Source organism: Bombus pyrosoma, linkage group LG3 (genome assembly GCF_014825855.1).
Source record: "Bombus pyrosoma isolate SC7728 linkage group LG3, ASM1482585v1, whole genome shotgun sequence".
Lineage (NCBI taxonomy): Eukaryota > Metazoa > Arthropoda > Insecta > Hymenoptera > Apidae > Bombus > Bombus pyrosoma.
This window is the reverse complement of record NC_057772.1, coordinates 4,856,070-4,870,037: the sequence shown is the minus strand read 5'-3', so window position 1 is coordinate 4,870,037 and position 13,968 is coordinate 4,856,070. Positions and strand designations below refer to the sequence as shown.

The window sequence follows — 13,968 nt, the reverse complement described above, 5'->3', positions numbered from 1 at the left end:
GACACGTGCATCCAGTGACTCATCTGAAAATGCAACCACGCGTAATGATCTCTAAACGTGTTTGCCAACAACTGCGGTTACTTTGAATGCAATTTTTGGAACCATCAAACGGCCGATCGGTAATAAAACTTTCTTGTATCGAACCGTCTGAATAATCCAATTTCCAGAAGTTGCGTGGCTACTTGAACTACTTCTAAGAAACATTCTCCGGTTCCAAAACTGTACTCGCTATTTTAAATATTGCCTCATAGCACAAAGCTCTGAAAAATGATCCTTGTCCATGCTTGTCTTCTTCCAGGAAAACATATACATTTTCGATACGTTTCGTTTCACTGCCCCGACTACTAGAACGTATAACCATTTAAAAAATCGATAAATTACGCAGGGGTAGTTTCTATGACGGACTCTTCGATTTGTCATGAAAAACCACGCTCACACGAACAAATTTTTAGAAACCGATCGATCGAGGAGACGCGTGTTAACAGGGTAGATTTATAGCGAAAAGAACCTTGGACAGGTCAAGGCTCGCGTAAGGACACGCGATTTCGAGGTAACGGCACGCGGCAACCAGGGAAAATCCATTGTCCTAAGGGTAGACACGCGAACGTTCCATTAAATTGTGGAAGAGGCTTCCACGTGCGATAAATTCGAAGCGTGGCTATTTCGAGGCTGCTCCCGTCCGCGTTTCGCGACAATTGTTTACTTTAACATTGTTTGGTAGGTGGTGTCGAGGATTCTATATTCTACGAGAATGTATTACAACGTCGAGTAGATCGGAGTACGGATTTATATAGTTGATTTATGTCTGGTGATCTAGGTTGGTAGCAGAGCTGGAGTAACTGGTAATATTGAGTGGGGTAAACAACTACAGAAACTTCTTTTGTTTCATTATCACGTACTGTTTTACTGCCAAAATCTACGTTAGCAAACTTGTTGTTAGCAAACCATAGTCTAACGATTTAAGAAAATAATGTATCTGCAGTTAATATGGTATCCTGTAACGAATAATGTACGATATACTGTAAGGGACCGTTCATTTTGTCACAATGAGATTCAAATTATTGCAATATTAAAAAAAAGATCGATCTAACCTACCCTATGTTTGAAAAAGGATCGACCTAATTTAACCTTAACTTCCAAAGAAAGATCAACCTAACCTAACTCTACCTTCCAAAAGAAGATCAACCTAACCTAACTCTACCTTCCAAAACAAGATCAACCTAACCTAACCCCACCTTCCAAGAAAGAGATAGACCTAACCTAATTGTACATTGCAAGAGGGACACGACAGAACAAAGAGGAAGAGACGTAACAGGACGTCGAATAGCCATCGATAAATTGAGACAGCAACACAACATCGTGCATCGTGGTAGCAGTCAGTGGCTCTGTGTCAAAAATTGCCTAGCTGACTCAAAAGCTACGTGGCCTGGTGAAAAACGCTGGTTAAATTTAGCGCATGGACGTTGCGTAAATAGACGAGTATGCGGTGAAAACGAGTTACGTTGTTCGCATAATCGACAACGAGGCCCTGTGATTCGCGGTATACCCGAGTTCGACGATTTTCACCGGACAAATAACCCCATTCCACAAACCTACATACTTTCAACGCGTTCTTGGAACATACTTCGACATTGCACACCACGTAGGAAGAAGTTGAGACAAGGATGAATGTATAATAACGACAGTTGTTGACCGATTCTAGATAAGTTATCGGTGTTTCTCGAAAATCGGTCATATATATAGAATCGAGTGATTATAAGAATATTCCACCCTTGTTATTATTATCTTAGACGAAACACTTTGTAATTGGGCAATTGTTAATTAGATCGAATCTTCTTGATTATTTCTGTTTGATGATATTGAAATAGAAGCTCGGATAATAATGTTCGGTGTTGTTTGATAATTAATTAGAAAGATTGGATAACTCGGTTGATGTTTTATCACCGGAAGACGAAAAGAAACGCGATTAGAAGACTAATTTATTAAGAGAAAATTATCTTAGTTTAGTATACTTGAAACGATTTTTCGTTAGACTATTCTCAGATTATTGTCAATAGAAATGATTACAAGCGTAGAAAGATGCGACAGAATGGTAATTTCCAATGGTAAGTTCTCAATTCTCTAAAAATTCCATGATTTCTTTCTTCTGATCTAATTTAGTTTCTATCTTTCTTGATAGAAACGCTTTATTAGCTAGTTATAGTAGTTATAATCAGATCGATAGTTGGATCTTCTTCCAGATTTCTCTCGCGGTGACACGTGTGCCGAAGTTCCAACGAAGCAGTAATGGCTCAGCGTTTCCCCGAACATCGGAGACGTTTAAGAAAATGTTTATGCGTCGATCGCGTGAGAACAGTCGGTGTTCGAACGCGAGAGATCATCAGCAAGGAGAAGCGATCGTGTCAACGACCCAAGGGAAGGCAAGTTCCTCTCTGCTAGCTCGGTCAGTTTCGTGCCAAACTATTGTACGCGAGTTGAGTTTAGGCCGCACCCAGTGCAACGCCTTCCGGTGGATCGTCCGGAACCAACCGATATCGCGATATTTGCTTTCCAACGACATTCGTGGCGATAACAATAGACGAAAGATACTTACAGCGAATTTGAGGAAAATAGGTTTCACTTCGTGTGAATAAATTCTAAATCTTATTGGACACAGACTGCTGCAAGTGTTCCGCTATCTATAGATGTTACAATTCGCTCTTTGTGAATGGATTATTTATTTTTTGATCCTACAACTGCAAGCTCTATTCATTTTCGTTTCAGATATTTTGAAGCAAAGGCAGTTCTTTGTTATTCGTACATTGTGCGCTCTCTTGTATAATCATTTCTAGCGAATCGTTACGACGTATCATTAGCGAATCGAAGAATCGTAAGAGCAAACTCCTCTTTCTCAATTTTATAACTTCCTATCGATAGGATAGTTTGGTTGTCGAATTTTATTTGTCTTGTTACCAAACTTGCGACCATTAGTATCGCGTATTCGTATTTCATATTAAACTTTTCTTAATTTCATAGCACAAAGTTCCCCAACATACTAAGAAAACAATTATACATATCTATTAGGTTGTCCGAAAAGTTTCTTTCGTTTCATGAGGAAGTAATAGACGCACTACGTTTTTTCTTTTATATTATTTTGTCGAATTACGTACGATCCATTGTTGTAGAAAACACGTTTGCAAAAGAAAAACACTGCAGGGTTAAGAGTAAAATACATCACATTTCTAGACCTCAATTCTGAAATTCCCAGATCTCAATCGTAGACCTCGCGAGAGATAAAGAATCTTTATTGAAATTCTACAGCTAGCTGCTAAAGTTCACGTTTAACGAATAAATTCATTTTTACATATCTGGCTATTCTGGTTCTCGCTATACGCCACCCTATTAGGATGATTTATCACGATCTTCACGGTAAGTTAAGAGGTTCTAATGTACGTGAAATACGCGAGAGTTTATCAAACTGTCAGAGACAATTTTATGGTAAACTCACCCTTGCAGCGGCGACGCTCTTCTCAGCGGAGACGCCATCGAGTTCAACGCGCGCCCTGGCCGCCGTCGCGGCGCTTTGCTCCTTGTACGAGACGTCGCCAGCTTGTAAAGCTCTCATCTCGGCGCTATTCGCCGTCGCCTTTTCAGCGCTAAAGCCGTCTGTAACAACCTGCAATTCAAACGAATCGAAGGTTAATAAATATCCATGTTACAGTAAGATCGGTTAATTTTTCAGTCGCCCAACCTTCGACATCTTGCAACGTAACTTTCATCTTTGCACAGAATGATCAAACTTGTATGTTATGAGATGTCATTAGCCTTTCGTACAACAACGAAAGAATGAGAAAATGTCGTGTGCTCTAGGGTCCAGCAAGAGAAACTATCAAAAACGAGAAAATGATTCGAACAACCCTATGGTAGGGTGATTTGACTCAGCGAGGAGGTATCACACGGTTGCTAAGAGAAACGCAGAATTTGTGGAACAAAGCGAAACATTGCCTTCAGATGGAAACTCTGTCAAAAATCGCGCCAAATGGCATTGGTGCAAGTTGTCGGGTTCTACGGAGATTTACGCTCAATGGATAGACACAAGTCTAATTTCGTTAAATGGCATTGGTATGCGTCGTCTGGTTCTAAGGAGATTTAGATCCAATAAACAGACGTACGTAGGATTTCTTCGTCCAAAAGACTTTTCAGGAAAAATAAATATTTAAGGTTAATAAGACTGAAGAGATTGACGGAGGATCGTTAATTTTTCGACTATATTATCCTAAGTTTACGAAAGAGGGTGGAAACACCGACCTTACCATGACGGAAGCGAAGTTAAAAATATAATTCAAGCGAAAAGAGTTCAGCTCTTAAGGAAATAAGGCGTGACATTCGTCGATTAAAAATAAGCGACACGAAACCGACTATCATTCCACGTGTAATACAAAATTCTCGTTTGAAGAAAATCCGAGTTGAAAATATATTGTGAAAAATGAAATGCCAGGACAAATAAACGGATCTTGGATGATAATACCGTGTCCCGAGATGTACACAGCGAATAGATACGTCACTGATAGCTTGGCTAGAGTAGTTATCTAGAGATAGACTCGAAGTCCTTGACCTAGACTACCTAGAGGAAACCGCACCTTCGGCCAAACATTGCGCAGCATCGCAATCTCTACGAGACATCGATTATTTCACGCGCAATTCCGAACAGAAAATGATTCGATTCCAAAACTAAGCTTTCATCGATAAATTGTCACAATTATAGTTTCTAGGACTTTTAAGCTTATAATAAAACGATCACGAGACTTGGCGAGATTTACAATGTATTATATTACATTATATGTATTGCATTGTATTGCACTATATTTCATAACTCTGAAAAAATTCTTGAATCGATAAAATATAATTTATTATAATACTATACATCGCTTAGGTCTTTCTTCTTGCTTCCTTTTTCAGTTTTTATTGTTTAGTTTGATTAGTGTTTAAAAAAATGAAAGATAAATTGAATGTCTAGATAAGATTGCTTTTTATAACAAGTACGAAGACACAGTACGTATTGTTCGTTGTAAGATTTGGCTTTGTTCTTGCGTAACACGTGTATTGTAATTCTGTTTTACGTTACTGACGATAAACTGTAAACTGAGTACTTTCAATTCTTCAACTGTCATACTACAACTTCCAAACTGCTCCGTGTAACACAAATCAACACACGTAGCATGCACTCCACTTGGTTAAAAATCTCAAAGAAAGTCAAATTTTTACCCAAATTATTCTCCCTATTTCTAGTCATCAAAATACTGCTTCTTTATCTTTCACCAACCTAATCTACAAAACAAAAGTACCAAACATCTGAATCACTATCTCTATTTTCCCATTTGATATCCAAATCACGTCCTTGTACAATTGAACCAATATTGTTAATGAAACAAGCCACAAATTGCAAATTATCAGCAATACTAATAAATCCTCTTTCATAGTTAGCTTGGCAATACGATAAAACGGGTGACGCTGTACACGTAAATGTTACAAATTAATCAATTCCACTTGACGTATAATTGCACGATTGAAAGAGACAGTATCAAACTTGTAATTTGTGACTTTTACTAATATTATCGTATGCTAAATTATTATTATTATTATTATTATTATACAAGAGAGCTCTTCGCTATCCTCAATCTAATTTGTAAAACGAGAGTACCAAACATCTTACCTTCGTCTTGGAAGCACTTGTCATCTTTTTCTGTTCGAATTTCATCGTCTCCTGTCCAGCAGGTAGGTTCGTCATATTCGAAATGTTCGACATGCTGATCGGTGGACTCATATTGTGAAGATTATTCAGTGAGTTCAGAGAGCTCAATTGCGAGGGTGAACCTCCTGTTAACGTAACTGTTCCCGTGGCGGGTGGTGGAGTGTCTGGATCCGGAAACGTCACCAATGGCTCCGTCAAGTCACCCTCCTCCGTCCCGTTTCCATCTCTGTGAAAAATACAAAAGTGGATTTTGTAAGGATTACGAGCAGATTTTCGCGCGTTTCGTGTTTACGCGATGCGAGGAACGCGAGAGAAGCTTTGAAAATAATCGCTTAGCACGCGGCTAAAACGGGAATTTGCCGGTTATAAATAACGCGGTGGACGTGACTTTGCTGATTACGAGAGAGAAATCGAGTCTAGTCGCAGAGACTCTTCAATTCGTGAGGTTCCGATCATTGCACATTCCAATTTTGCACGAGAATTTAATGGAAATCCAATCCTGTACGGACGATTCGTTAAATTTTATACGACAATTTATTTGAAGATTTTTGACAGCTCAGTGGTATTCTTGGTAAGCTGTCAATTTAAAATTTCTGCTAGACACTGCATGGTACGAGAAATTGCTATTAATTTCATTTACGTTGATTCGATAGGATTGATTTTTTGCAAATTTTCTTCAACGTACTTTTATCTTCGTTCGTAACAATCCTAATTTCCCAATCGACTACAATAAATCGTTTTTTAATCTCGAGTTTTATATAAAATCTTAACATCGATTACATCAAAGATTTTATCTGTCCTCAACATTTCAAATGTCAAGAAACGTATCGCGGAACTTTAAGCGAAAATCCGAGATTCACGACTCTCACTGCATCTACTTTTACTTACTTTTATAATTATCAAACTAATATTAAACACGAATAACAAATTATCACAATAATAACATAGTGATCCACACGTATACAAGATGATCGATCATCATAAATCAATGAAACAATTTACTAAATATATAAACGAATCTAAAACGAATATAAAGAGTAATAATAATTTAAAGGACCTACCTATCCACGAGGTTCTCCATGCTGTTTCGCAATCGTTGTGAAAAGTTCGTGGAAATATTGTTCTTCATTTCGGATATGCCGCGTTGAAGTTCTCTTAGGTCGCTCTTCATGGAGCTTGCTTTCATCTCACTCGATGAAGACGAGGTAAGAATCCTCTGCGAGGATTTGGCCACCCTGCTCGAACTGCTGCTGCTGCTCTGGCTCTGGTTCGTCGTCAGCATCTGCCGAGTCAAAAGCCGTTTACGTTCTATTTAAAATCCACGTGAGATGACTCACTCTTGCCTATTCGTCTCAGGCTCTTCCTCTCTCACTTTCATTCTCTCTCTCTTTTTTGCAACTGCTCTCTCAAAGCACACCTTTGGTCTCTGTTTTTCACGCGAATCGTCCCAGTCACTTTTCACAGATTTTTCCTTCTTGTTAAGCCGTTTGGACCCAATCCATGACATTTTCACGGTTATCGTGCGTGTATTGCGAAAACTTACGTTTCTCGATAAATTACGTAATTTCGGTGATCTGACTTGTCTCGGGGAAATTAGATGACACTGTTTTAGGGAAGCTAGATCAGAATTTACGTTCAGTTTGTGCATTTGAAATTTTACACAGAGGAAATTTTAAATAGAAATCTTACGCGGAGAAAAATTTTAAGCGCTCGATGATATAAAGGATCAGACGGCGCGACGAAAGATTCGATTATCGAACTGTTCTCGTTATCGGGTGGTAGAAAAATCTACCGAGTAATTGAAGGTATAAACTATCGAAGTGAAATGTCATGTCAAACAACAGAGGCGGTCTTTTAAATTGCTTTTAAATTAGAGAAACTTTATGTGAGACTCGATACTCCGTAATCAGCTGCATATATCGGTATTCTACTTCTGGCACACCCTGTATATCAGACATTCGAACGTAGCGGATTATTTCCAGTGAAATCAAACTCCGAATAATTCATTTGCCGTGGCAACGATCGATTCGATGGTTATTTCAAACAAACGATGTAAATTTATTTTCTAAATACTCTAGGAAACTCTAATATTCAACAGATTCTCAGAACATTCCTAGGAACGTTCGTTAGAAGACGAGTAAATTCAACGTCCTGAGAAAGAAGTGAGATTATGAAGCGGTTATGAAGAGATTATGAATCCTTGAGAACGATATCCTTGAAGATCGCAGGCCTGCAAGACGTATGTTTGGTTTCGGTTAGGTTAAAAAAAATTCACGTGGGCAAGAATTACGTAAAGTGAGAAGGATGCATAAGATCGGTGATTGTGTGAATATTTCTTTAAAGACGAAGAATTCCGACTAAAGCGAAGATAAAGAAGATCGGTTTTTAATTCGAGTGTCTGGGAACTGTACGTACGATGCTGATGATCGTGATCAAAGTTTTTAAAGATCTGAATTTTAAAAAGCATAGCGATACTTTTGATAACGATGCAAATGTTATGAAAATACAGAGTTCAGAATAAAATTATTTAGAACTGAATTTTAAATTGACGAGTCTTCGTATCGTTTGATCGTTTGGATGTGAATTTTTGTATCGAAATTGCATCGTTCTAGTTTAGATTTAAATACACAGGTGAATTTTCCTATCGAGAATTGAACATTCAAATGCTTGAACTAACAAATACCATTTCAAAATCTGGTTCATCTCTTAATGAATTCTCGGTAAATAAGCCATTAGTTCTCAGTTATAATCTGAACTTGAATCTTTTTTCTATTCACACATTTAATCACTATATCGATCCAATTAGTAATTATCACTCATCGATACAAAGATTGTAAGAAATTCTGAAATAATTACCTACTCAACAGACTGCATAAAAATTGGTATAATTATGATTGCGCGACGATCATTACTTTCGTCTAATCGACTCATCGATGCAAATAGGCAATCAAATAAAAGAAGCTATTTAAATTCGCGATAAATCACTGCACTTTGAAGAACGCTACCTCGAAACAAAATACACTGATGAGTATCGAAAGCTTACTGACATGAAACTCCATTAAGGATGGAATCGAGGCGTAATTAAAAGAGAATGTTTCGATGATAAGGGTATCAGTGGGCGGTACTGAAACACGTGGACTCTGTATCATTGCACAATCGGTTGATTTCCACCAACGAATCGCGTTTCCAGATCTTCATAACTTCTTAACAATAATAAATAACCTGGGCTCTCCCTTACTTTCAATCGAATTTTGATCTTATTTCAAATTTTCTTCGCCATCTTTTAGTTAATCTTCTTCCTTTTTAAACTTCTGCCGAGGATCAGAGTCACGTGATTGAAAAGAAATACGTGACCGAGGGTTCAACGTTTTCCACGTGTACCAATTGGTGCCAAGAGGATTTTGCTTACTGCAACTAACACAGATAACAACTACAGACGATTCTATCTTAGTACAATTACATATATATAATTTTAGTGCCCATAAAAAGCGAAGGTATAAATAGTTTCGACGAGAACGTGTAGGTAATTCTGTTTCAAGAAATCACGATATACCGTGACCGAAATAAACAGAAAATAACAGGATTTGAAAGTAGGCGCGTACAAAGACCGACGTGTACTTAAAGTTCCATTTTGAGCAAACGAAAAACAAACACACAGTTAGTCATATTTTAATAGCAACGAATGTATCGAGGAATTTTTATCTTTCACGCTGTTGTATTGTTACTATAAAATCTATTTTGAAACCTGCTTATAATAAACACCTCACGCTTCGTAGAAATTAAATATATTTTTACTCGCAATAGGTTTTACTCGCAAAATATCGATCATGCTTTACCATTTATGATCGCTCGGTATTTTGGCTTCACTTTCGTTGAGAATTTTCTCTTTCTAAGATGGTCTGTGAGTTGTTCTGGCCACGTGGCGCGCGATACTTGGTGAAAAGTGACGTCGATTTAATTTTGGAAATTCGTTCAAGCTGAACCGGGAGGCGTTCCCGACAGAATAATTCCTAGTTTTCGAGAAATTCGGGAAATTCAGCGTGAGTGGGTGGGAGGCGTCGCGTCGCGACGCTCTAGTCGAATTAAAGGTCATTCTTCGTCATAATCTCCAAATAGAAAGTTCGATGGCAGCTTATTAAGTCATTCTTGAGAGACACGCGTTAGGGAAGACGGGGTTGCAGCGATTAAAACACACTCTTGGACCTGAATTTTGCCAGCTCTTGGCAGAGAAACATGTGAACGATTAGATGTAATTCGTGCAGTCAAAACAGTGGTTACATTTAGAAACTTTGAGTGCAATCAAACGATAGCCTGGTACGCCGGAAGCTTATAGTAAATAATTAACCAGCATTTCCTTCGTTTTTTGTATTTTGATTTCTTTCTATTTAAAAATTCGTTTCACTTATCTGGTAATTAGATTGGTGTTTACGCGAATGTTTATGCATTTACGCGAGATTAAATGTAGAAAAATGTACGCCGTGTACATAAATGTATATCATATAAAACATAAAATATACATATAGATTGCGGATGTTTATGCATTTATACTTCTGTAAAAAAAACACAGAGTTCGTTGAATATGCAAAAATGTATAAAGTATTCAAAGTATAGTACTTGTTACAAGATTCAGAAAAATATAAATTTGCATAAATATGTGCAGTCTAGCTATACAGATAGTTACATATTTAGAATTGTCTGTTTGTCTATTACTTTAGAATTGTCCAGCTTAATTGAAATACAAATATTCTGCATAAAAATCCAGTCTATCGATAATCGTTCTTGATATACATTCCTTGATATTTGTATCTTCTTTTTTATTATGTATGTAACTTTGTTTGATGTTTTATTTCACAATTAACTAATTGGATATGTAATTGAAAATTTACCTGTGACGACGAAGTGACCTGTGGATGATGGGTAACGTGGCTCCTTCCGCTCACCATGTTGTTCTTTTTTTGAAAATTCTCCATGACAGTGTGCATGTCACCGTTTTCCCCTCCCTCCACCGGGAACTCCGACATCTGCAATAATAAACCATGTGGTTAATCATCAACTTTCATCGCTGGTTCGTATTATTTTCGATGTATTTATCTCATTTTATTCTCGAATTTAAAACAATTAAATATCGTATAACATAATCGTCGCACTAATTCATACTGACCCAAGAATTGTGTCAAAAATCTATTATCGTACGAGTGAATTTAATGACAGAATGTTCGCATAAGTCTGTATATCGTAATTTGTTGTCGTACACAAGTATTATCGTTCACCGTACGGCACGCCAAGTACAAATGATCGAACTGTGAAAAGTCGCTGCGACTGGAAATCAGGCGAACAGCTACCACCCACGTGCTCGTTAATTGCACACGACCGATCCACCAGGTGATCCCGGATCTTGAAAATTCGTTGAAAAGTGGTCGGCCTTTCTCGCTTCACTAATTGGCTCGCGTTTCGAAAGCATATTGGTATAGCGCGTGAAAAGTATCATGGAAACGAATGTTTGTCGCTTCCATTCTAAGAAGATTACTGAAGTCCAGTAAACAAGAAGTAAATACGTTCTTTCTTAGATTCGACCTCGATGACGCGACCGAGAAATGCAACTAGAGAAATACACTGCCGTTGTTTCATAGCGATGTTCGAGTGAGGTTAGACTTGGTATTGGAGGATTAAGAGAGGAATAAAAGAGGAATAGGAGGAAAAAGAAAAAGAAAAATAATCGAAGTGACACGAAGAAGCTTCGTAAAGCTTTCGATTCCACGTACGGCTTACGAGCACACTTGGACGTTTCTAGGAAAAAGACATGCGAGATATGCGAGTCTCGCAACACGTCTGTTACGTAAATGGAACCTTGTGGTCAACGGAACCGAAGGAAACACGTTCGCATACCGCTCGCGCTTGTATATCAACACACCAGCATACACGCACGCCGAGTACTCGTTTAAAAAACTGCTATGGCAAAATGTAAACAGAGCGTACTCGCGTTTAGTACACGAGTAAACGCAGAGTACACGCGTACTCTATATTGACATGTGATAAGTAAGGCGAGACATTTGTTTAGCGCTAATTCAATAATTGTTATTAGTAACGCACTGATTTGATACTAATTCTATACATTAGTGACACCTAAATCGTGCCATGGAATAACATCAGAGTAATCAATGCATACAGAAAAACCTAAAGCTCTCAAGGTTTATAAGAGGAACGCTATCATATTGTTATGTAGTATTAACTACAAGGACTGTACGGTGATATTTATCACAGGTAAAAATTGATAAAGATAGAGAAAATACAAAACTTCCATATAAGAAGCATTACTTGATTATATAAATTGTGTACAAATAGTTGTCACATATGAAAATTGGCCAAAATTATTTGGTATAATCAACGAATGATCATTCAATCAGTGATATAAAAAGGTTAAGAGGAGAACGATGCGGTATTTAAACGGGCACAGTGGCGCGCGAGTGGCCGAAACACTAACCATTTGACAGTTCAGCGAGGGCACGCACACTTCCTCTTGCAACCTACTCCTCTTTACTATCTCTTCTTCTCCCTGCCATTGCTTCCTTATCGTTTTGAGAACCTCGATCGACATACACTCGCAGCATCCCGATGCGATTCCCGGATCTGCACGGGCACTGGTGTCACACGGAACGATATTCGTTCAATTTCACGTGTCATCGTTACTCGTGGTTTTTGACTACGCGTCTGATTGTTCTTTCATCCTGACTACCAATTACGCAACGATGACTTTTTGATCAGATCCGTCACTTTCGTAACGGGGAATATTGAACGATGATCGATCGCGATTTCGATGGATGATTATGCTGGAGAACGTATAAATAAAAATAAATATAGATCGCGAGTGCCTTATGAAGAGCGTGATTCTCGTTTCAAAAAAGAAGAGATAAACAGCGAGGCCTTCTGTTCCTTTTCTATGGCTGGAACGAACAATTGTTAGAAAGAGACAGAGAAACCACGTTAAGTATCTCTAATATTTCTAAGGCTCCGAGGTATACTCGCTCTATATTTCGTATATCTATGAATGAGTAGAATGTGTACCGGCTGACACTGAGGACACACACGTAACCGGCAACCGGACTGATAAATATCGCGTGACGGTCAGACTCGAACTGAGCGACTGTGTCGCGCTGATGCCGCGAGAGCCGCGATCGTAGCGCCGCCCTCCCCGCCACGGCGACCCCGCGAACTTGCGAATTCCGCATAGCGAACGCGCACGTGAGAAAAGCCTCGAATTAAGAACGAAAACCAGGTCGTACGTCGGGATTCTAGGAAAAAGCAATGAACTAAATTAACGAAGATGTGTTTGACTATTATACAGCGTGTGAATTAATGAAATAAACGCATTAAATCTCAGGTAATTGTTATTCGAAGCGTAGAAAGAAGACCCCCCCGTAACCTAAACACGCATGTCTGAATCTTATACTGGAACTATTGGTATGATAAATTTGTAGTCTCATAGAAATTTAGTAAATTTACGCCGTATTTTAAGAAATTTAAATGATCTTTTTGTAAAAGATTCATTTTTTAATATTTTATTTCCAATATAGATGTTACAAAGTCATTAATAAGAATTCTATCGATAATAAACGTCAATTTTTGAAATTGCTTTATTTCTTACATAAAACAGATGGCACCATTTTATGAATGGACGAAAGAACGAAGAGGATCGTAAAGACGTTATCTTATTAGTTATGCTTTTTTTTTTCTTCACCAGAGATAAAAGGCTGTGCACTGTACACAATGCGGAGGAGACGGACGAAAGTTTTTCGTCATGCTAGAACGACCGAAGACAAAAAGTGCCGCGTTATTCGGAGAATCGAGTTATCGTTGTCCCAGTTTGACAACCGCCCCCGTTTCAACAAGGGGTAGCGGAGCAATTAATGGGATCGAAAAATCGATCGATTTTATAGTTTGACTTCTACGAATCTCCATGTCAATTGGAACTCAAATTGGAGAATAAAATTCAATTTATGAAGTTGCTTGTTTATGCTGAACGTAATAGGCTTCTCAATGTACGAGCACGACGATGTCGAAATTGTCACATGTACGGGCTGCCTCGTAAATAACAATTGTAAAGTATTAGAAGATCAGCCGAGAGCTTTATGACAGTGGAATGAAAAATATAGAAGTAAAACGGCAAACAATCGTAGAAAATAAAGGAAAATGCATCACTGATCGATTACTAGGCTGTGAAGGTTTTTGCATTTGCGGGA

General features: G+C 38.2%; 1 protein-coding gene across 7 annotated transcripts in view; it reads right to left on the bottom strand.

The window, feature by feature from the left end:
* The window catches only part of LOC122566251 (NAD(+) hydrolase sarm1), a 137,072-nt gene that overhangs the window by 14,346 nt on the left and 108,758 nt on the right, over positions 1-13,968 (bottom strand). For 5 of the 7 annotated variants that reach the window (XM_043723260.1, XM_043723256.1, XM_043723257.1 and 2 more), the window contains 4 exons: positions 10,618-10,752; positions 6,793-7,013; positions 5,693-5,957; positions 3,488-3,655 (listed from right to left, as the gene is read on the bottom strand). In XM_043723260.1, the coding sequence (XP_043579195.1) occupies positions 3,488-3,655; positions 5,693-5,957; positions 6,793-7,013; positions 10,618-10,752 (789 nt within the window). Of the gene's footprint in view, positions 1-3,487; positions 3,656-5,692; positions 5,958-6,792; positions 7,014-10,617; positions 10,753-12,212; positions 12,370-12,793; positions 12,973-13,968 lie in introns of those variants that run through there. The other 2 variants (XM_043723254.1, XM_043723253.1) reach the window with 1 other exon arrangement.